The sequence below is a fragment of the Etheostoma cragini genome, chromosome 17 (assembly GCF_013103735.1).
Source record: "Etheostoma cragini isolate CJK2018 chromosome 17, CSU_Ecrag_1.0, whole genome shotgun sequence".
NCBI classification, from domain to species: Eukaryota; Metazoa; Chordata; class Actinopteri; order Perciformes; family Percidae; genus Etheostoma; species Etheostoma cragini.
Window position 1 is genome coordinate 14,423,235 of NC_048423.1, and position 22,933 is coordinate 14,446,167.

At 37.5% G+C, this 22,933-nt stretch overlaps 1 protein-coding gene across 36 annotated transcripts in view; it reads left to right on the plus strand.

Annotated features, from left to right (window-relative positions):
- Positions 1-22,933, plus strand: part of LOC117960833 (neurexin-1a) — a 257,521-nt gene that overhangs the window by 12,714 nt on the left and 221,874 nt on the right. For 15 of the 36 annotated variants that reach the window (XM_034899036.1, XM_034899035.1, XM_034899073.1 and 12 more), the window contains exons 3-6: positions 5,074-5,091; positions 6,540-6,569; positions 7,305-7,316; positions 7,753-7,800. The exons of 5 other annotated variants lie outside the window; for them this stretch is intronic. In XM_034899036.1, the coding sequence (XP_034754927.1) occupies positions 5,074-5,091; positions 6,540-6,569; positions 7,305-7,316; positions 7,753-7,800 (108 nt within the window). The remainder of the gene's footprint in view (positions 1-5,073; positions 5,092-6,539; positions 6,570-7,304; positions 7,317-7,752; positions 7,801-22,933) is intronic. 16 more of the 36 variants (XM_034899047.1, XM_034899053.1, XM_034899055.1 and 13 more) reach the window with 8 other exon arrangements.

Consider the following 22,933-nt stretch of genomic DNA (forward strand, 5'->3'; position numbering starts at 1 on the left):
TCTCTCTCTCTCTCTCTCTCTCAACTATTACTGTTGCTTGAGGAGGATAATGAGGGAGATGGTAAGCTATGTTATGCCACTAACACTCTTCTGTAAGATAGATGCATTAGGTTCAGGCTGTGGTACTAAGAAATGACCCCTCACTTATACTCATTACTCTTGATTTGGTCAAATTTGTACTTTAACAACACATCGATCCTCTAGTAGCTCTGACCTTTGCTGCAAGGCTTTTACATTTTCCCTTAACTCGTGCTTTTGCGACAAGGGATTTTAGAGCAGGCTTCCTGCTACTATTTTTCTAATTCACAACTGTCTAATGGGCTGGCAATGGATTCAGTGCCTTTTGTTCTTCTTTGTTATTGCTTGTATGGTGATGACATTAGTACTTCCTGATTAATAACACTACACAAAAAAAGGGGGGGGGGGGGGGGAAGAGCTCTTATTTAACTGAGATTTTATAGCCTGCTGATCATTTAAGAGCACTATTGAGTTGCATTATGGGAATCATAGAATCTCAAGTCTTTACAGTATCTGATGAGATACAGGATACAGAGGATTATTGTCGAAATGCTGTCTGTCAACACAGCCTTAGATAATGTGCGTTATAATTTGTAAATCATAAATTGTAGTCAATCATAAATGACAAATTACAGTAACACTGCAGAACAGCAGTGAGTGGGTTGCTGTCTCAAACAGTGACATGCACATATCTCTGCAGCACCTTTAAAGGGATGTCCAAATATACACATAGAGTTTTTTGAAAAGAGAATTTCAGCTTTTCCACATTGAAATTAAGTTGTTGCTGACCTACTTTTCACAAGTAATGCTGCCATGATAGAATGCTTCAGTTTGAGGCAGTTTAAGATCAAATATAACTGCTTTCATTATGATGCGTCGGTTGCTTAATAATTCATAATAATAAACACCATTTAACATAACCTATTTTCATTTAATTACACGTTTAATACATTTGCCATATTATAAAACATGCCCTTATTTAAATGACAATGGACTAGGGTTATGAAATGGTCCATTACGAAATAAAACATGAACACATAAAGTTTTTGGTGTTGAACTTCTTTTTACTAGTTTTAGGTAAAGTCTGACTTTCAGATTTTCAGTCTTTAAATACACAACTTTCTTAGAGAGATAAGAGCCATTTGTTTTAGAGCTGCTACATTACAGATACAGCTAGGCCTGCTCCGAACAGGCTGCAGATATATATTTGTTTTAACTTAAAGCAATTATTGAAAGGCGGGTATGATTGCACGCAGTCTTTGAGTAAAGAATTTAGGTCTGTGTGTGTAATTGGGGGGAGTGGGGGGGGAAACAGATATAGATACTTCCCTGGTGTGGTTCATGTTGACAAGCAGCAGCCTGAAAGCAAGTGGAAGGTTGTTACATTAATAGTAATAGCATGCAGTGGAGTCCTTACCTAACCTTGACAGAATGTACATCATTTGCTTTATCTTTATATCTGTGAAAACCATTTCAGGATCCCAACATCACTGCATATACCACTTCTTATTTTCTAACCCGAGCGCATACTAGCCTAGAAAATAAATAAGACCCAACCACATTTTTTCCCACACTTGTGCCTTTTTTAGTTTAAGTTAGCGTATTGATTAATTATGACATTTTTATAGTAAACTGCAATGCGTTTCTTTTCAGTAGAGACAAATCAGTAGAGTTTAACGGCAGTAAAAGTTTAATTGTGTGTGTCACCTTCAAGGGACTGCTTGTTATGATGTTAAAATGAATACCTCTTGAGTTCTGAGATTTACTGTGGTACCAGTTGATCAAAGTTTCATTAGGGGTGACAATAGGAGGGAAAAGGTTGATTCAGGCAAACAGGATGGTCCAAAATTTTCAAATGGCAGAGAAAAATAAATAATAACTCTTGCTGAATGTCATGTGTAGTGAATGTTGCAAAGAAAAACGGTAGTGAATGTGACACATGTTACTTTATAGAACCTCCCCTCGCCCCCTGCTCTTGCAGCGTCTCTTCAGCCAATTTCATGCAGACACACTGCAGGACAGACATGGTGGCAGTTTGTCGAGCTGGCTGATGTAAACCAACGCATTGTATAGAGGATACGGTGCTGTAGTTACTTTCTGCCGACTGTCACTTTGGCAGTAATCAGTTGTAACAGTTTTGAGCTTGCAGTCAGAGTGTCAAGGTTGTGTTGAGCTGTCACAGTCATGTCTGCAGGAGTCAAATAGAAAAGAAAATTGATTTATAGATGAATTTCCCATCCTTCAATTTATTTATTTTGCTGTCGCACACCAGATGTTTCATTCAGTTTTGGCAGTTTCAACTAGAATAGTAGTAGTGAGTAGTAATGTAATTACTTTCCATGAGCTAAACACCATGTGCATGATCAACAAGACCATCAGAGATGCAGATCGTCTGATAGATAGACAGTTGAGTGCATTTCGGTGTAGTGTTACCAGCACAATAGCACTGGGATCACTTTGTCAAGGGGATTAAATGGATTTACGTCTCTGGATTAGTATGTAACCAGCTGGGTACATTTGTGAAAGCAAGTGTGTGTGTGTGTGTGTGTGTGTGTGTGTGTGTGTGTGTGTGTGTGTGTGTGTGAGAAAGAGAGGGATAGGGGAGTCATTTTAATGGCCTCTGACTGCTGTTAGAGGAAAGCTTCTTTTCTTCAGAACACTAACAAATGAAACCTTGTTTAGGATGGCCACTGAACATTGTTGAAGTTTGATTCAAAATACAAAGTAACTAGTTATACTACTGAAAACAATACTTGACCAAATCAAATTCTGGAAGCACCTTTATTTTGTGTATGTAGAAATATGTTGTTTCTCCCCTGTTGGCATTTAAATTGTGTGTAGATCTCTAAGTGTGATGAAAATGTGCTCAGATCAGAATGTATAAAAGTACTCTACATACGGCATGTCTCTCAATCCATACTAAATAAGGACTGAATAATTTTACCTCTAAACCGGATTTTAATTTGGTTATGATCACCAATAATTAGAGGAAGGGAAGCCCTATAAAAGAATGTTTGTTGCACAATAAGCTTACACACAATCTTAAATTAACTAAAACATAAATCTCTTAAACAGGTCACTATTTGAATTTAAACTTAGTGGGAAGAATGTATTAATTACCGTGGCAAAGGTCAGCGTCAGTCTTTGTGGTCTTGACATCAGCAAACAGTCGTGATTCTTTTACTTTACACTTCTCATGTGGTCACTTTGCAACTGCCGGCTTCATGCTTGCCTTGTCAGAATGAATTTTCAGCACTGTGCTTTTCATCATCAAGCTAACTTTTTGTGAACAAAGTGCACTTTTTTGTGTCTCTATTGTAAACTGTTGAAATTAGGAAATATGATCCACACGATGCATAAGATGCACCAAATCCTATGACATTACAAAGTGAAATGTACATGAGTTTGTGGGCTATTTCAATATTTTTCAAACAAAAAATAAAAATTTGTAAAAATCACACACAGTATATTTCTAACATATCCTCCTTTTCACAAGGGCTTGGATAAATGAGGCACTATTTTAATTGATAATACTACTTTGCTTTATGTGGAAACTATTACAAAATGAATGTACATCAAATTTGACATGTAATTTAACTGAATTGGTCTTGCCATGTCAAGTCAAACTATTTTATTTCCTTGTAATTTGTTCACAAAATGATGATTTGGAGTGTTTTTTGTGCATGATGTCTGATTTGGAAGGGGAACCAGTGGTGATGGTAAGTTTTGGGTCAAAAATTCGCTTGAATCTGGGCAACAAACCATTTTAAAGAGGTAGGAGTTAATTTTGTAGTGGACAATTGGGCTTTTGTGCCCAAGTGGTCGCATGGTTAAAGTAACTGGATTGATTACAGGATCATTTTCTGTTGTACAATTATTATTGTATTGATTAGACATTGCATGCTACTGTCCTTATGATTTCAGTTAATGAATGTCCTTTTTAGAAATCATAATAATGTAATGTCACCAAATCTTCTTTTAATACCATTTTGTGCATTTCTGCTAAATTCTGATTTTAAATATTTAAATTATTAAATACAGAATCAGACATGAGGCACATTGCAAGAATACAACTGTTGACTGACTATGTTTTGTTCTGTTTGTAGGCAGTTGGGCCCTTACACATGCTAATTTCACTGGTTTTGCATGTTTTCTCAAACCGATTTATTTTTCTCCCACTGGTACGCTGATGTTTTCCTCACCTGTTTTGCTATTACTTTACCAACATGTCATTCCTCTTTCGGTCTCCTTTGTAAGAGTGACAGATTTGACATGACAGTTTTCTCACCTCCTCACACCTCACTTTGATTGCCAAAATTAATGTTAGTGCAATGTCATTTGGGAGGCAATTTCTTTTTGCATTGCCAAGATGTGCTCACTGGTCATTGCTTTCAGTTCTGTGACCAAATCACCTGAATAGAGTTCCAGTCACGAGACCCTGCTGTCCAATCTGAAACCTTAGAGGTATTACTAAACTACAGCCAACTCCATTTACTTTGCGTTTTTTTCTTTTGCAGTGCATCTCATCACATGCTGTGTAGAGCAGCTTTTCATTGAAGCAAAACATTTCACAGCATACAGATTCCATTGAGTCTGTTAAATTAAATAGTTGTTACCATAATGTGTACCAAATGTTATAGTCCATCATGTTTAAAAAACAAAAGTCAAATATATAAAAGATTTAATGAGCCTAATGCAACGTGATCATCACAATGTTTACTCCCTTACACCTTATGATCAATTCTGGTTCTTTAATCTTTTAACAGTGATAACAGTTTTTATCTGCTGCCAACAATGAATTCATTTTTTTAAGCTGATATTAAATATTCAGGGCTCATTCAAATACAACTCCTGTCCTGTATTCCAGGTCAGTGTACGAACGACAAGGTTGGACAACAAAATGAAAGCCTATGCATACATTTCCTCTGCAGGGGTTACAACAGGTCACTTGCATGTGATGTACAATCCTTGCATGGTTATGACATGCAACGACCAGTCTGCATGCTGCTTAATGAATGTCTTCCTCTCTTTCTCTTTACCTGTCTGTGCTTCCAGAAGACAACTATACTGAAGGTGGGTATTTCAACCATTGGTTTCCATTCTTGTTAAATTCTGTATGTCTAAACATTATCTTGGCTCAGGCTCCTTAAATAAATGTTGTATACTGATTACGGTATTGAGATATGTATAAATTTTCAGAGTGGTAAGTCTCATTAATCAGGTTTCATTTTTTTCATTTTACGCTTAATGGTTTTAATTATTTATGCATATGAACTAAGACCTAAATCAAGTATGAAGAATCTGATTGGATTTAGCTTTTCTAACTCCATATTGCAGCAGGTTTTGAGTACTGCTGGTTTTCCCAGCTACCAACTGGTTAAGTATAAACATTTCCATTCACCTTTTTATGTCGGGGTAGTTCAGTGCTCAGTTTAATTTCTTTCTTTTTTTTTAAAGCCAGTAGGGCTTTGGACCCTTTGAGCAAATACCAAAACCAGGATGAGCTTGAGTTAACTAAATCAATCAGTAAGATAAGATAAAATGTAGTAAGACAATTATAGTTCCAAGTGAGCATCCTTAAGTAAAAATCATTTTTAAAGGCTTAGCTAATCAATACTAAAATCAAAGCATTGTCAGAGCATCGCTCTATAAAACAGAACAAAATAGACTAATTCTGTATTAAGCAGATGTCATGTGATAGGCTACTCACTCAATCAAGTATGCAGTTTTTGTCTGGTGTAATATGAGAAGTGTCTTGTGGGTAATTATATCATCATAACAACTGACAGAGGCCTTAACCACTTCAAAACAGACTTTCATTCAGTGCTATTGTCTTCTTTAATAGCAATTTTGCTTTCCTTGTGTTCGGATTCCGCAAGGACGTCGGAAATTATTGTTAGTTTGTGTTTGAAATCACCCATATCTTCAAACAATAGGTTAATGAAATATAACAGCATGTCACCTGTATGCCAGAAGAGCAATGGAGAGAAAAATGGATCAACCAGCCAAACAAACCAATACTGTGGCTAGAACACATCGTTCATAGTTTATAAGTTAACTGTGTCAATGAAATTAATGTAAAACTCATTGCTATCCAAAATAGCTCAGACCATGTTCAATCATTTTCCTATTTTTTCTGCATGACATAAGTATGACTCAATGTTGTTGAAGTCAAGGTAAAACAGTCCCCTGCTATATTTGTGCATAGGGATCGCCGTTTCATTGGTAGGTGGGCTGATGGTCTGCATATTAAAAAAACAGGTCAACCTGAATTTAGCTTTCTGAATGATGACTAGTAAGTGGCTGATGATGCATTGCAACCGGCTTTGGTTGACTAAATGCTCATCGTGCTGACCCTGTCTGTGCATCCTCTTCTTTTTCTCCGTCCCACTGTTCCCTGTCCCAACACTCCTTAAGTAACACAGACATCTACTTCTGACATAGATGTCTGCGTGTCCAGTGTCACAGGGCTTCCCATGATCCCTTGTTCTCTGCTGACTGTGCTCTTGTTTTCCTTTAAGGTCTGGCACACCTGATGATGGGCGACCAAGGTATGAGCTCTGTTTCTTTTTCCCATCATTCCTCCATTGTCCCTCCTTCTCCCATTGTGCTCAGAAGTGTGCGAGCACATAACTTGTGTGCAATACAGGCTTGAAGCTTCATATATGGGCTGTCATTTCACTTATTTTGAATGACCTAGTTGATTTTAATTCTCCCAGTGACGTTTTTTCTCTGTATGACCCGTTTTTCAAGCTCATTTGGCTTTCTATTCCCCACTCTGCTGGGTAGCGGTGTCATTTCTCTCCATATTTTCTTTCTGTTCATTTAGTCTTATCTACTGTATACTCAGATGTATTATATATGAATCAAGTAAAGGGACATTTGCATTGACATCATTAGGATATAATGCATGGTGGTGGGAAATAGCTTACTGATTTTTAAACTAATCCTCATCTGTCATGCATGCCGCAGTATGTCTGCACAGATGATCTGTCCATTCGATCTTCATCTATCCATTTGTGTGGCTACTGCTTATCCTTATCATACTGCAGAGCAGGGCTGTGAATTGTTGTTCTTCTCGTTCCACTTTCCTTTATTAGTCCCCTTTTGCTGTCACACAATTCCAGTCGTCTATATGTACATAAATGTAGCCATCAAGCCTCATTCTCCCGTAGTCTGTCCTTTCCCGACTTGACCTCAACACTTATCCCTGTCTCCTCTCCTTTTGTTCTCCCTTTCTGTCTGGAATCTGCTTTCTTCATGGAACATTTCATCAAATCCCATAGGTAAAAGTAAAGGTATTACCCTTTTAATTCTATGAATTCATGAAACTACGACAGCATTGTTTGTGGCATTATATACTCATGCAAAAGGAAGTATATAAAGTCATTGGCATTTTTTAAATTCCTTTCTCAACTATTAATGAAATCTTTCCAAGGTAGGTGCTTTTGCTTTGCATTCACTCCTTAAAGGCACAATGTTTCTTTTCTGCTTGTTGCATGAGAATCATAAATGAGACTCAAATGGGCATCTGAACACAATAGTTGCTGTCCTAGTTCCAGAAACCACCACCACCAAGGGGTAACTACACTCCTTTTGTGTAAATAATGGGTGGATGTGCGAGTGAGGCTTGATCATAGTGTTGTGGGCCTCCCATCCTGGCTGTGATCCTCACCTCTTCTCCCTGTGGGGTAAGTGGACTTCTGATTTTTGCCATTTGACTCTCCTCCTCAGGGCAGAGAGGGGAAGTTTGGCTTCTAAGGTCCCTACTGAGCATTCAAGGTAAAACTTTGATTCTCTCAAGTTAGTTTCTGCAGTAAATCCACAATTAGTAAGTCATCATAAGCTTACTGAAGTGTGGGGAACTTGAATGTCAGTGTGTTTGGGGTTTACTAATTGGAGGATGACATGGAATAAAAATAAAACTTCAAATTAAATTAAATAATGAAACAAATGCAAATATACAAAAACAATAATGCGACGTTCAAGTGTTCCACTCGAATTCTGAAATGTTTTCATTGATTTTGTATGTTGCTTTGACATTTGTTTTAGTTTTGCAATTGCTTTTAATAGGCATTTTTGAAACATTTTGAACTATTTCGCAATACCAAATAAAAATGTGTGTGTTGTTATTGTGTTATAAAATGAATGCTATCTCTTATCAAATACTTGTGATGTACCATCTGACCAGGTAAGTTTTCAAACTGTCCTGTGGGTGTACAGTGTATTATCATGCTGTGTGAGCAGGAATCACAGCTGTTGTAATGTCATATTTTGCGGCTAGAAGTCAAAGCTGCACTGATATGTATGAATACACACACACACACACACATACACACACACACACACAAACAAAACCATTCTCCATTATTGAATGTAGAGATTGATTTTCTCATCTCCTAAGGTAAGTGTCATTTCCACAACCCCGTTTATTTATGGTTTGGCAAGTTGATGCATACTGTAGCAGGTGGCTTTTCATTACCCACATACTTGACATGAACACAAGAAATGTAATTCTACTTTAAATGTTTGATCTGAAGTACATGTACACCACCGTAGGTGGTTCCAAAAATCCTTGGTCTAATTGACTAGTTGTTGTTGCCCTAATTGTGTAAAAACTGATCTTTGCAGTTGCTGTTATGTAAACACAAATACCTATTTTCCAATGTAATGGCTTCTTTCGGTTTGAAACATACATGTAACATGTATACATGAGCAAGACTGGCTAAAATTATATGATCTATGACAATCTGATTACTGCCCTTACATTAGTTTTACATCACATTGTAGTTTTACATTAACTGAGTTGTCTAGTAGTCCACTATTTAACCTCTTTTAGACCCGTAATACACACTTGATGCTTACTAGTGTTTAATTGTACACTCTTTGCCCTATCTGAAACCCACAGGTTTTAACTACACAACACCCAGCTAGCTGTGGCAGAAGGGAAACCACAGGGAGAGATTGAGAGAATGCTGATTAGGCGCAAACCTGACATACGTAGCACACTGCTTCTAATTTTGGCCTTTGTTAGTTGTCCCTTGTGTCAGACAGTGTGAAACCTAGTCAGTCCAGTTATGTACTGTGTAGTCACAAACACATATCCCCATTTGAGTATTAAATCTGGAGCGAGGACAGTGCCTGCATTCATTGTCTGCTTTAAGCTTGGGATAGTAATGTGTATTATGTTAGCCCATGCCAACCACCAACCACCCCCCCCCCCCCCCCCCCCTGAGGTCCTCCTGTGCCACGTTAACCACTTGTATTTCACGGCTAGTCCCTTGAGGATGGGCTAGTTTCTGTGTGCTACTTTCAGCTGGTGTACTGACACTGGATTCCTAAAACCTTGTTTCCATCCAGCTATTAAAAGCAGGGCATACAGTAGGATAAGTCATATTACCACTGGCACACAAATCACTGGGTATTTAATTGCTCTCAACACAATAAACTGCCATGTGCAGCTTAAGAGGAACTGCAGGCTGTGCAGATAGGCTTACAGGTGCGACTGGCCCATTTCAAAATTAGTATACTCTCAATGTAATTGCTTTCACTTTTCAAAGATGGAAATTGTCCCTTGTCCCTTGTACATTCTGGGGATTTCTGTGGGGCTGGGGTTTAGATCTCTTTGCTAGTTTGTTTGCAATGTGCAATATTTTCATGTGTAAAATGCACTATTCCTTTTTATTTATATTTTAGAGAATGCTGATACACCAGTGCCTTTTAAGAGTTTGTCACACACTTGGTTGACAGATGGCTTCAAATAGCAACTAAGTCTTTATCCAGCTATCAATTTCACATTGCAAAGGTTATGCTAATTTGCGTTCTCACACATACAAATCCACTGTGGTTTGCTTTGGTTGTAACTGTAATAGAAATCATACAGTTGAAGTTGCTGTATAGAACCAAGATCTGAATATGTGTGTTTTTAATGTTTTATGAATAAACCCATGCCACATGAGACAAAAACAATGCCAGCATCAAGGTTTGCTCAACAAATTGTGGTAAATTGGCATTAGAACAGTGCATGCAGTATAACTCATTAAATCACATGCAAAGTAATACAGATCTACTGTATGTGCAATAGCTAGATTCTAAAGTTAGTGTCCCATCTGATGAAGAAAAAGGATCTTGTGAGGAGATGAGCATACACAGTCCTTATGGCCCAGAACAATGTTGTATAGATCTGTAAGCCGGGATTCAGCACAGCTGGGTGAGTAAGTGCTGTAGGAGTGTGTTCAGGTCAGTAAAAGGCATTAAAAAGCCTCACTTGACATACTGAATGTAGGATTTTGAAGCACCACATGTTTACTTCAACACAAGCTCAGTAAGATGTTTTAGTCCAATATTATGCAAAGTGTAAACATCTGCATAACTGAATATGAGCTCAAGCACTTGAAAAATAACAACACTGACAGGCTATTGTACATCCATTTTGAATCTTTTGGGTTAAATAATTTGTAACCTTGCATTCTGATATCCAGCTTGTTACTGTGAAATCTGTTGAGCTCTACTTCAGTGGCTTCATCTTTATTACTTATTTGTAAGGATTATCCTTGGCTGGGAAAGTCCATCGGTCAGTTGTTCCCAAAGAGAACGACACATTGGTGTGCAGTCAGAATTAAGTCTCACATGTAAGTGACCTTTATGTCATTTTACAGCCATCAAACCAACACATCATGGATTTCAAAATTGTCAAAGAAACCGAAAAGTATGTATTGAAATCCCTGTTTGTTCATTGATGGAATTGTAATGGAATGCTTTCCTGGCTTAATTTGCCTGTGACAACACCGTGGCAAGCAATAGAAATCATTTTCATTTTCTGGTATGTTTTGGCTTTTATTTTTAGTGGGTTAAATGTTCATGGTTGTACCAGAGGATCACAATGGACACAAGCCTGTTGACTTTTTTGTTGATTTTAATCCTCAACAATTTGTAGGTGTATGTTATACAGTACATGTCTTCAGGTAAAGCAGTATTTTGTGTATTTTACAGTATGATTGTCAAATAAATCTGGTTACCCGTCTATTGGAAATCTTAACCCAGCACGGCAGTTCAACGTGGGCTTGTGTGGGGGTTGGGTTTCACTTCTTTGAATTACAGTTAGCAGGTTTGTAAGCCGATATGTGAAATGTGTCAGGGTATAGCAACATATCTTTACATGTGACGCTACTATTCAGTCAGAAATAACTTTAAAAAAAATATTTATTAGGCCTTCTTTTTAGCTTAAAGGGGTGTGGGTGCGTTTGTTTGTTTGTTTGTATGTGTGTGTTGGTTCCGGACATTCTGAGCCCTTTTTTCCTTTTTTTTCCTTTATGATGCTCTGACATATACATATTACATATGTATGATATGTATGATATGTATGATACATATTTGTATTTATATTTATATTTTAGTCTCACAATGAGCTCATTTAGAGTTGCCTTATAATTTAGGACGGTATTAGATAATGTGCAATAGCATGTCAGACTACAACTTGTGAAGACTTCCCTCCTTTTTAAACTGACAGGTAACACAATACCATGTGGTGTGCGTTGACTCAACAGCAGATGTTGCCTTTTGAGCTTCACATGAAACCTGGAAAACTGTCAGTGAAATATTTTCAGCTCCTTTAACTCCCTCAGGATTTTAATTTACTCAGCGTTAACCGTAGATAGTAAGCATATCTGGGGTTGCAATCATTTTATTTGAAATAATAAAGTAGATAGATGTTTGTAATAAAACAGAAATAAAAAAGAAAGGCGTCTTTTAGTAAGGGTGGGATGGAGAGCTCCTTTTTGACGGTTTTGATTAACACTTCTCCTGGAGGGCACTCTCAGAGATAGTAACACCTTACAGTGAGTGGTCATCTGGACTCTCATTATGTGAAATGTCAGTGGAAGTGCTGTTTGAGAAGCTGACTCTGAATTTTCAACAAAAACTAAATTGGGTTTATCTCTAGCTCTTGGCATATGGTAACAACATCACCATCTGGTCAGAAAACTCCAGACTGATTTAATCTCATATTGCATACAAATAAGTAACTTTGAATCAGAATATGATTGTGAAAATATAATGTGCAATAAAAAATGTTTTTACTTTAAACTGTGTTCTTATAAAGACATCCAATATACAGCATGTAAAATCTTAGAGCTCACTGAAAGACCCCTTAGATAGATAGATAGATAGATAGATAGATAGATAGATAGATAGATAGATAGATAGATAGATAGATCAATAGATACTTTTTTGTCATTCTCATAACACGGGAGGATGAGGAGGACAAAATAAGATCTCAAGTCTCGTTGCCGACAAACTACTAGATTAGTAAATAGATAAAAACATTATCCTACCCTATCATACTAAAAGCAATTACAAACTATAAAAGTTACAGTATAAAATGATTAACAAAGACAGTTTCAGAATAGCAGCATTATGTGAAGCCTTGCAATTTCTGTCATATTCATACAGCTCTATAAGAGAAACTCACGAAGAAGTTACAAACATGGAGGTGAGGGAAAAAGTTTACTGGCATTATCTCGCGAGTGTCACAGTTTTGCTCAGTTTTAGCGTGTAAGTCTCAGCAGCTATTTTTTCCACATCTTTGGTAAGACTTTCTAAAAAGTCCTCAAGTATTTTGGCAGATGTTTTTTTGGCAAGCTTAAGCAGATATTCCTGTTGACCAACGTAAATTGAAAGCTCAAAAGGAAGCAGGCTCCTCCCTTAAATTCCTTTTGATTTACAGTTTTATTTGCACTAACACCCTGATTAGCTGCAGACAACCGGCCGCTCAAGACGAATGCTACCATTGCTGCATACCAAAATAATTGGTAGACTACTATAAACGATAAAGTGGCTGCACTTATCTGCATTGATTGAAAAGAATGACACCAGAATTCTGACTAAACTAAGTTCACACATATTATTACTCATGTTGTTTCATAACAGCAGTATGAAAAACATGATCAATGCTAGAGTGAGGGGGACCTGTGATGAATAACTGATATCATTTTTAAGTAAGATATGGATTTGGTTGTTTAGTCAAGTGGTGCTATTTGACTAGTAATGCACAGATCCAATACATTGGTAACATCTATAATCCTGATTGGATCAGCCAACTTTAAGAACCTTATGGAACAATATGATAAACATTTACACTAGCCTGATATAATCTTGGTGCATACGTATATACATACAGTAAAGAGGTAATTTGCAAGTACAATTTCATAACCTCAAACAAGGTCACATGAGACACAGCCATCTTCTTACTGCATACTAACTGGGAACTATATTCTCAGAAGGGTGAAGCACTGCTATTTCTGCCACATGGGCGGAGGGATATGCTTGCAGCACCTGAGAAGCCCTGAGCAGAGAGTAGCAGTGCTTAGCCTTTCTGGAGTATATAGTTCCCAGTTTATATACGGTTAGAAGATGGCTGTGACTCATGTGACCTTGTTGTTTGTACACCATGTGACTATACAAACCACAACATGTAAATAGGAACACATTTTGTCACTTATTGGGAGCAGTAGGTTAGTTGGAGCCGATCACCTCCAGGATCTTTGCTAGGCTAAGCTACCGGTGGGGCCATCAGACAAAGTTAAGACACGCATGGAGATGAGAAGGGTATGTATTGACTTGCCTAACTCTGGGGGATATGCTGAATAAGCTAAAGTCCCAATAAGTCGTTCCTTTAAGAACAACTGTACCGGGGCCCAGCAGTTTGTGAGCAGAATAAAAAATGCACACCAATAAAATGAACTATTAGGATGATTTTATTATGTTTTGTGGTAAAGATTGGCAACATTATAACTGGATTATACCTTTATAAATCATTGATTTAGCCCAGAGGGCAAGCTGTGTGACCAAAATCAAACATACCCAGGGTGCTGAGTGGCCAACAGGTGCATGCTGGGTCTAGCTAATATGTTCATTGTGGGTCCTCCAGCGGTGGGTTCTACATTTGCTTAAGAACTTCTACCTTTGGTGAAGTACGAGGACATTTCTTTAAACTGTGCAGGCTCTGTTTGTGCTCTAGTGTATGTTTCAGTAGAGTATATATTGTCTTTTAAATATTTGTGGTGGGTGCATTGGTGATGCTTTATGCTGCCGTTAGAGTGGCTGGTTATTTAATTTATAGCCTAAGGATTGCTGCTCCTGTCGCGCTGTTCATTTTTGTTTATCGTTGCTCTTTGGTGTGAGTTTTGACCTTTTTTCTGGTAAATTCTTGACAATTTACTGTAGTGACAAAGATGGTTGTTCATTTATAATTGATAATCAGTTGAATGCACAGGCTGCAAATCCAGCTATAGCAAAAATAATGTATTGTTGGTTTGGACGTACAGTAAGGGCTCAGTGGTGCGGTTCACAGCAAGTTGTTCCATTTGTCTGTTTATGTTGACTTGTTAATGCACTTTATTTTGTAGCTAAAGGTGCTCTTCAATTTATTAGTTTGATTATACTGTGGTATTCTAGTACTTTTTCCAACCATGCTACTAGCAATTTCTCAAAACTGTTAGGCCATCATTTGTATGCAGTCAGCTTGATAAGGTACAGGTTTCCTTGTTTTCTTGGTGTGCTCAAAGGCACAGTTTGTCTAAACTAACATTATTACACTAAAGATTAAATGCACACTGAATTCTTCCCACTTTCAGCTTGCATAATACATACTAATGTATCTCTTTCATGCCAGCACCGCCTAGCTGTTTCATATACAGTACCACCCCAGGGCCATCAGTGTTTGCTACAAACAAGGTAACTGTACTTGATGGGTCACATAGGCAGTTTTAACCGAGATGGGGAAACGGACTCCTTTGCAGTGCAGAGAAAAAAGGCCTGTAATTGCCTGGAGTGAGATTTGTGTATCTTGACAAGGCAGATTGGCAAGACTGCACTAAAGCTCCACAGATTAGTACATTACCACGGATTCTGCTCCTGAGGGGGAGGCAGGAAGACACACAGAAAGAGTGAAGGACTTAAAGCGGACAGAGAGAGGCATTTAAAGAATGAGCACAAGGAAATGGGCAGAGAAGGGGAGAGGAGGAGGATGATATGTGGAAAGAATAAGTGTGATGAAGTGGGATTATGAAACAGAAAATACAGTAATGAGGGAAAGAAGAAAAACACTCAGATATTGTATGCGTTTTCGTTTCAAAGAGAATTAGGTTTGTTGGCTTTGAGCAAACATTTATTTCTTAACGTCAAAAGTGCCTGCCCGGCTTTCTGATGGACGTGTTTTGCCTTTTTGTGCCAATCTCAGCTTCATCGCCGGCATCCTGAATCAGATAAGCAGCGGTGTGCCTTCCCTTCTCTGAACTGTCATAACAGACACTTTTTCTGAGGTTGGAAGCATGTTTCCAAAGTACTCCTGTCTTTTTGTGTGCATCCTCAATGATAACAAATCCTTGGATAAATAGTTATCAATGCTATTCCAAAAGAATATTTATTATAGAAGATGACAAGCGTATATATATTTTCCCAATCTAAGTAGAGGCTGAAGTATAATGTAGAATAAAAAGATTGGATCAATATGAACAAGGCTCATCTGGCTCCCCAGGTAGAGTGGAAGGAGATCTGCTCCAGATCAATAATTCTGGTCGATGCCAGTGAGAGACTGCAGTGATGAAAAACTCTATTTCTTGGCTAGCAGAAGGGAGTGGATGAGCAGAAAATAGATAAAAAGGAGATACCCGTGCTTCAGCTGTAGATTGTGAAATTCATCCGTTGCATGTCAGTTTATTTAGTTATAGTTCAGCTTTTAGACCACAGATTATGGCCGTTTTACAGGCCTCCACTAAAAGAATGCTGCCAGGTGTTGTTATGATGTACTTTATAGGGTAGGCAATCATATTTGTCTTTTCAATATGAAATGAGATTTTAAACAAAAGTGCACAATACATGCTTATAGTGCAACGTCTGGTACTGTGGTGCTGCTTTGTGTGGGTGATTTATGAGAGCGAACCAGTGACTTAGCTGCCTTCAAAGAGATTGTTATTACCCCCATCTTTAATGGTCCATTCATCTTCTCCCTTTGCACTGTAAGTCTGCAGTGTGTTACTTTCCAGACATGTTGGAGAAAAAGGATATGGTGTGACTAATTTATATGGACTCACTCACCCTCCAAGACATATTAATTTGTTCTTCCCGTGCCTGTTTTCATGGTGGCACTACAGTGTTTACTGGGGAAAAATTGAGAAAAATGAGGGTTAATACAACAGAGACAAAGGTGTTCTTCGTTAAACACAAATAAAAACACATTACAGATGATGACTTTTAAATAAGCCCTACTGATTACAAATGCAATCGACAAATAAATAGCGTTATACATGTCAAACTATTTTTAAAATGAGACTCTTCTGTTTTCCTTTAATGCATGTACTGCAGTTGCTAGTTTTTTTTATGATCACATTTTTATTTTTATATTCAGAAAAAAATGTAAACATAACATTCACAAACAGTTACAAACAACACACTGAGACAGGGAACGCGTCCCAGGGCTGTAGTTGCTAAAACTTAGAATACCAGCTTCAAAGCTCAATTAATAATATATTTCCTAAATCTAAGTCCTAAAAATATTTATTTCCAACCCAAACAGACAGTTTTGGATCAGTATCTGATCAGACATTAGTCAAACTAGTCACATAAATAAAGTGTGCATTTGGGGTTTGGTTGTTGTCAGAAGAGTCTCCTCACACAATGTAACCGACTAGAAATGATGAATCATTAGCATGCACAGGAATCATTTTAAAATCTTATAAGATTAATGAACACCAAGTTGGAAATACCTGACATCTGTTTAAGTTGGGCTGTAATTATTTGTAAAATTAGGCTTTTTTGATCACCATAACTTTACTTACATATTGTGATATAGATTTGTAAAGCCTTTTTAAAATTACATCATGAACAATGCAATTGTCACTTGTATTGACACTTACTTCTTTTTATTAGTTTAAATACATAAGAAAAATGGGGAAAAAATGGCCTATATTAATCCCAGGGGTTTACTTAAAAAAACTAACATAAATAAAACAATAAGTAGGACCAAAGAGTTTTTGCTGTCAATATTTTTCTCTGACCAACAAAACCCAAAAGTGGATGCCTTTTCAATGATGCACAGCGAGGAAATGGCAAGGCTCCCTGTGGGAAATTGAATAGTCCATTTCCAATCGAGTGTGCCCTGGAAAATCCATGGGGGTCAGTGGCAATTTGTCTCACAAGGTCTGCACTGAGAGTCATTATGCTCAAGACCAACATGTCCTGAGGGACAGAACTATTCTTAAAAGGGAAACTTGTGTTCCCTTTATATACGTATATGCAGTATATATACCAAATGTTTCTCTTCCTCTTCTTGCAAATGTGTATGCGTTTTTTACCCCGTTCAGAGGAGTAACATATGAAGTTGCATAACAGGAACAATCCATCACTTTACTCTAAGCAGCAACTCATTAACCTCCTATTTTTGATAAGCTCATCTTTGGTTAGCAAATTGATCATGTCCCTTATTTAATTATAAGAAAAGTACAATATCTACTCCACTTGAAGACAAATTGTGTTGTTGCTCAGAACAAAGGTTCCATGAATTTTAATGGACACAAATGTGTTGCTTTCTATCATTATAGATAACTAATTATTCCCCAGAAGGAAGGTGACTTTTGAGCAACTGTTGTATCATATAAAACGTGGCATCATCTTCTTAGTTGCTACCATATGACTCGGCTGCATTTCTTATCATTTTTTTGTTCATGATCAATTAAAAGCAAATGTAAAGCGTAATGACATGAATTATATAAATGTGCTATTTATGGATGAGAGATTGAAGCTCTGTGTAGTGTCATTCACCAACCGGAAGATTGGATGACCTAGGGCTGCACGATTATGGCCAAAATTATAATCACGATTATTTTTATCATGATTATTCTCACAATTAATTGTTGATTTTAACCAAAACAAATTTTATCCGCACAAAAGCTATTTATAACTGCGAGAGGGAGTGTGATGGACGCTACTTACAGAGAGACGGCTGACTCATTATGAACGGGTCCAGCACGTAAGAGTAAGAGGAGAGAGAGCAGAGGAGAGATCCAACACAGGCACGGCTTTACAGACGAAATGGGTAATGTAACGCAAAATTAAACCATATCCATATAAACAGCATTGCAGCGGATGCGAGGACATCAGCACCGGTGTGTCCTAGATGAGCTAACAGCTAACAGACGCTACTAGCACCGACTAGCAGTGGTCACTGCTGTTGTCTAAAAAAAACCAGACGGGACAAAATGTTGCGTTTACTGGTAAACCTCGAGACCGACGTACAACCGACTGCTGTCTGTTGAGTTTTCCTCCCCTTACTCTTTCCTCTGTGACTGTCTACATCTTGAAACTAAGCTGTACGGGGTGCAGGGAACTACTTTGACTGGCTCATGAGCAGAGAGTGGTTTACGGAGCGGTAGATTTGCTTTGCAAAAAAACTCAGCGTTCTATGAAATGACGCTTTAAAAAAAAAAAAAAAAAAAATCAATCACGCAAATTTGATCGTGGGAAGTCAACATCGTGATCGTGATTAAAATTGGATTAATTGTGCAGCCCTAGGATGACCCCACTCACATACCTGATAAGTTCCTAGACATTAGTGCACTTTTGTTTTTGACTTGCGGATAAGATCCACCTCGGAGTAACATCCAATTGGCAGCATTAGTCCTGTTCTTGATTTTATTGTTGTTACAATAGGGCATGATGAGAATTATCATTACTAATCAAAGTAATATCACGCTGAAACATTCATGGATAAACAAAGTAAGAAGATGCAGCATTTGGGTTGAAGTCATTACATGTGATTGCTATTTGTTGATGATTCAGAGCTACTAATCTCAATACCACCTTGTTAGCATAGTCAACCGTTAGTATCGCATTATACATATCTTCATGAGATAAAACTGAATGTATCATCCATATCTATTTTCTCTAGAGGCATTCACACCTCTCATGAATTATAGATGAAATTAATTTTTTCATTTGTGGTAATTCCCTTCAGTGTTTAGTCTCCAAATCACTTTAACAGGTGTTTTTCGTACAGGCCTCAATGATATCTCACACTACAATTTAGCTACTTGAGGAATGATAATCATACAAAGGAATGACTATGTTCTATTTTCTTGGTAAATTGCAAAAAATGACAATATAATGGCAAGCAAGTGACAGTTGGAATTTGATTAATACATTTACCTGGATTTGCATTGTCAATCTTAGAATCATTCTGACAAAATCCGCCTTTGATCTGTTTTACAAACAATATCTTCTCCTTTTATAATCTTAAAACACTTTGAGTCACTTTAGAGAAAAAGGATCATTTAATAGGTTGTTATGCAGTAGCTCATTTCCCTGTTTAAACGCTTTTCATCTACAGTGCTTGATCAACCCTGTGCTGCCTGTGGTGAACGACATAATGAACTGTAAATATATTGCTTTCAGATGGCCATGCTGAGGCCATAATTCCCTGTTGCTGAGCTCAGGACAAGGTCACCAGGGAGTTGTCAAAACGTCCAGGTTACCACGAACGTGCTACCACAGCAAGCCTCCACATAAATAAAGTGGCTGTCTGAGTCAAGCCAACCTAGATCATTCATTTTCATTTTTGTTTACAACCAGCCGTTATTTATCCTTGGGCTTCATCCTTTTGTGCTTGTGGGATTGGGTCCAGTGCAGTGAGTGCATAATTTGGCAAAAAGCAGCACAGTTAGCCTTTACATTGCATTGAGGAACATGGAACGCTAGGCAACGGTTCAATCAATGATGGATTGATTTTGTATGACATACACTTTATTTGATGTGAGTGCATCAGATTATACACTGGATCACAAAGAATAATTATTGATTCATCAGCTCTCCTAAAAAGGCTTTTTGATTTTGATAGGAAGGGTAAAGTGCCAATGCCTATTGGTTTCATTGAAGAACTCCAAAAATACAAGCGAGCAGTTTTTTGATTAAAGCTACAGTAGGCCAGATTTGACATAAAAATAGGCTTCTGCATGCAGTGGGGTACGTCAGAAGGGCATCCCACAAACCGTAACTGAGATCAAACACAGTTTTCCTTCTTGCTGAAATTAATTTCTGGCATTGAGAATGGTCACTTCACCTGCAGGAAATTAAAAATCAAAGCTCAATACAAAGTTGTCTCCTAAACAGCAGCGTGGGAGTGTTTTGTTGAGAAAATCTCTCTTTCACATTCTGGCTCTCTCTCTTTCACATTCTGTCTCTCTCTCTCTCTCTGTTATCTAGGTATTATAGTTCAGAGTTATACCTCTGGACATTCAAGTTGGGCTCTCAATAGGAAGTTAATAAATTAATCTAATCAAACTGTGATTTAACAACACATTAAGACCCAACAAACAAACAAGTTAAGATAAATAGTGTTAATCTAGTAAAATGAATGTAATTATGAGAAAAGATGGATAAACATATCCAATCCCACTGTAGCTACAAGTACACTGGTGCGGTTATACTGTAGATAAAGTCAGAATAAAGCTCAGATGGAGGTGAAGTGCTTCTAAATATGTATGTATATACATTTTTTAATTGGACTACCAAACTTAATGCATTTTTATGCAACAACCCACCAACCCGAGACACAGTAGTTAGATACAGTAGCTTTTATAAGTTTACACAGCCATGCTAAAGTTGATCAAAAAGAGCAATAAAGAAAACATCTTTTGGAAATTGAAATTGATGCCGTAGTTCAAAAATTTAGGAATATTCAACCTTTCAAAGAGACCAATTGTCTGTGTGAATGAAAAATGCATTGTAAATAAATAAATGTTCTTCCTTAAAATACAGGGGGCATAAGTATACACCTCCCTATGTTGAATTCCCATAGAGGTAGGCAGATTATTTTTTAAAGGACAGTTATTTCATGGATCCAGGATACTATGCCTACTATTAAAGTTCCCTTGGCCTTTGGGATTAAAATAACCCATCATCACATACTCTTCACCGTACCTGGGGATTGGCATGGTTTTATTTATTTTTATTCCTCTTTTAATCAACTTTAGCGTTGGTGTGTAAACCCAAGCCACTGTAAATACTGCTTTGTATGTGGTATTCTGTTCAGATTCATTGATCACCTAGGCTTTAGAATAAGATCCTAATCTGGCCATATATCCGTTTGATACTCATTTTTTATCCTATTTTCATTTAAAATGAAGGGAAGTTAAAGTAAATTCAAAATTTATTTCCCATGTGACTGGTTCAAAATTGAATTTCCAATCACAGTTGGACATTTGATATGGAGATTAAACATTTTCTATTTCATTGCTATTTTTGCACAATGTCAGTATGTTACCATACAATCTGTATTTGAATGCTTGTAGTAAATCCTCTCCGGAGCAAGATATTGTATAACGTGAAACTAAATTGGCTCAACAGTAATTGTTACTTTTTATATTAATTATTTTATTTATTATCTAATTAGCCAGAGGTTTAAAAAAAAAAAAGCCTGACACGCTGAACATTTAGGTAATCTGCAGATCTCTGAGGCTTACATCATGTGTGAAGTCTAGGATAGCAGACTTCATTTATTTAATGGCCTCCGCGCAGGCAACAGCAGTAACCAAAGGCATTATGATTCCGGTTTGACTGTCCGTCCGCCCATCCATTTCAAATTTGGCTCACAGTAGGAATGAACTCATAAAAATGTGGTGTTCAAAAGTTAGGGTCACTATGACCTTGCATAACTCAATGTTTCCTGTGCTAATTATCAACACTTTACACATATATCTACTGGGATAAAATGATGAAGTGATGACATAACTCAAACAGAAGACATTTGGTCTGACACTGAATTTGTGACACTATTTTGTGAAATTATGTATATCTTCTGTGGTGCCGTGTGTGTATATATATATGTATATGCTTTGTGCCTTTTATTATATTAGTCTTCACTACATGTATTAAATGAGTCTGGACAGACATGGATGTAAACGGCAACCTGTCTGGTTGGCGGAGACATACAACCGCAAGGTGGAATTTCTTGTTTCAAAAAGATATTTGACTTGTGTATGAGTATTGCGGTTCTAAGAAACATTATATGAACAGTTTAACAGTAATGGGGCTGCATTTGCTGTTTAATTTAGAGGTTGTGTCAGTGACTAAAATAGGCCTGCAGATAAGAGCTGAGGATGCCTTGCACATCATTAAGTGTGAAATATTACAACACGCCCCTGAGCTGCCTACTGTTCCCCTGGAGCGACGACAGCTAGATAGGGCTCTGCACAGTTATGGCTGAGACAGCCACAGTCCTAACTTCCTCATGTGCTTCATTTTAAAGCTGTTAGGATGGACAGTATTGCAGTGCACCACTACATAAAGTGATAAAAAGGTACACAATCCTTTAAATCCTGTTCCTTCTCTGGCCAAGTGATGAAGCTGATGCCGTTCTGATTGGGTTTCTCTCCCTCCTAAAGTTCCCATGATGCATGCATTGCAATGCATACGCCTAGAGTGTAGCTAGAGGCAGATTATCAATAAAATTATTTCACACCACTTCAAGCACTCCCTGGAAAAGGAGAAAGAATATCATCTATAAGGATACTGCGCTGGGAAATTTAAAAGTGAAGTATACTTTCTCTGAAAGGCAGCGTCTTACATTTTTATTTCTTTGTTTGCACAAAAAGCCTGACTACTTTGCTCTGTGGAACTGTGTGCTTATTTAAGAGGCACAGTAAGTTTAGCTGGAAATGATGGCAAGGCATAGTCTTTGTCATTCCGTCAGCTTTTAAATATAATCAAATAACACTTCAGTGAGTCATTTCATTACGCGTTTGGAACAGCATAGTAATTAGCAGTAATATAACACAGTAACGTAACCGCCACTGCAACAGATCCAATCAAACACCAACTTTAATTTATTTATACAATGCGGGCAGCTTTAGAACTCTCTCTCATA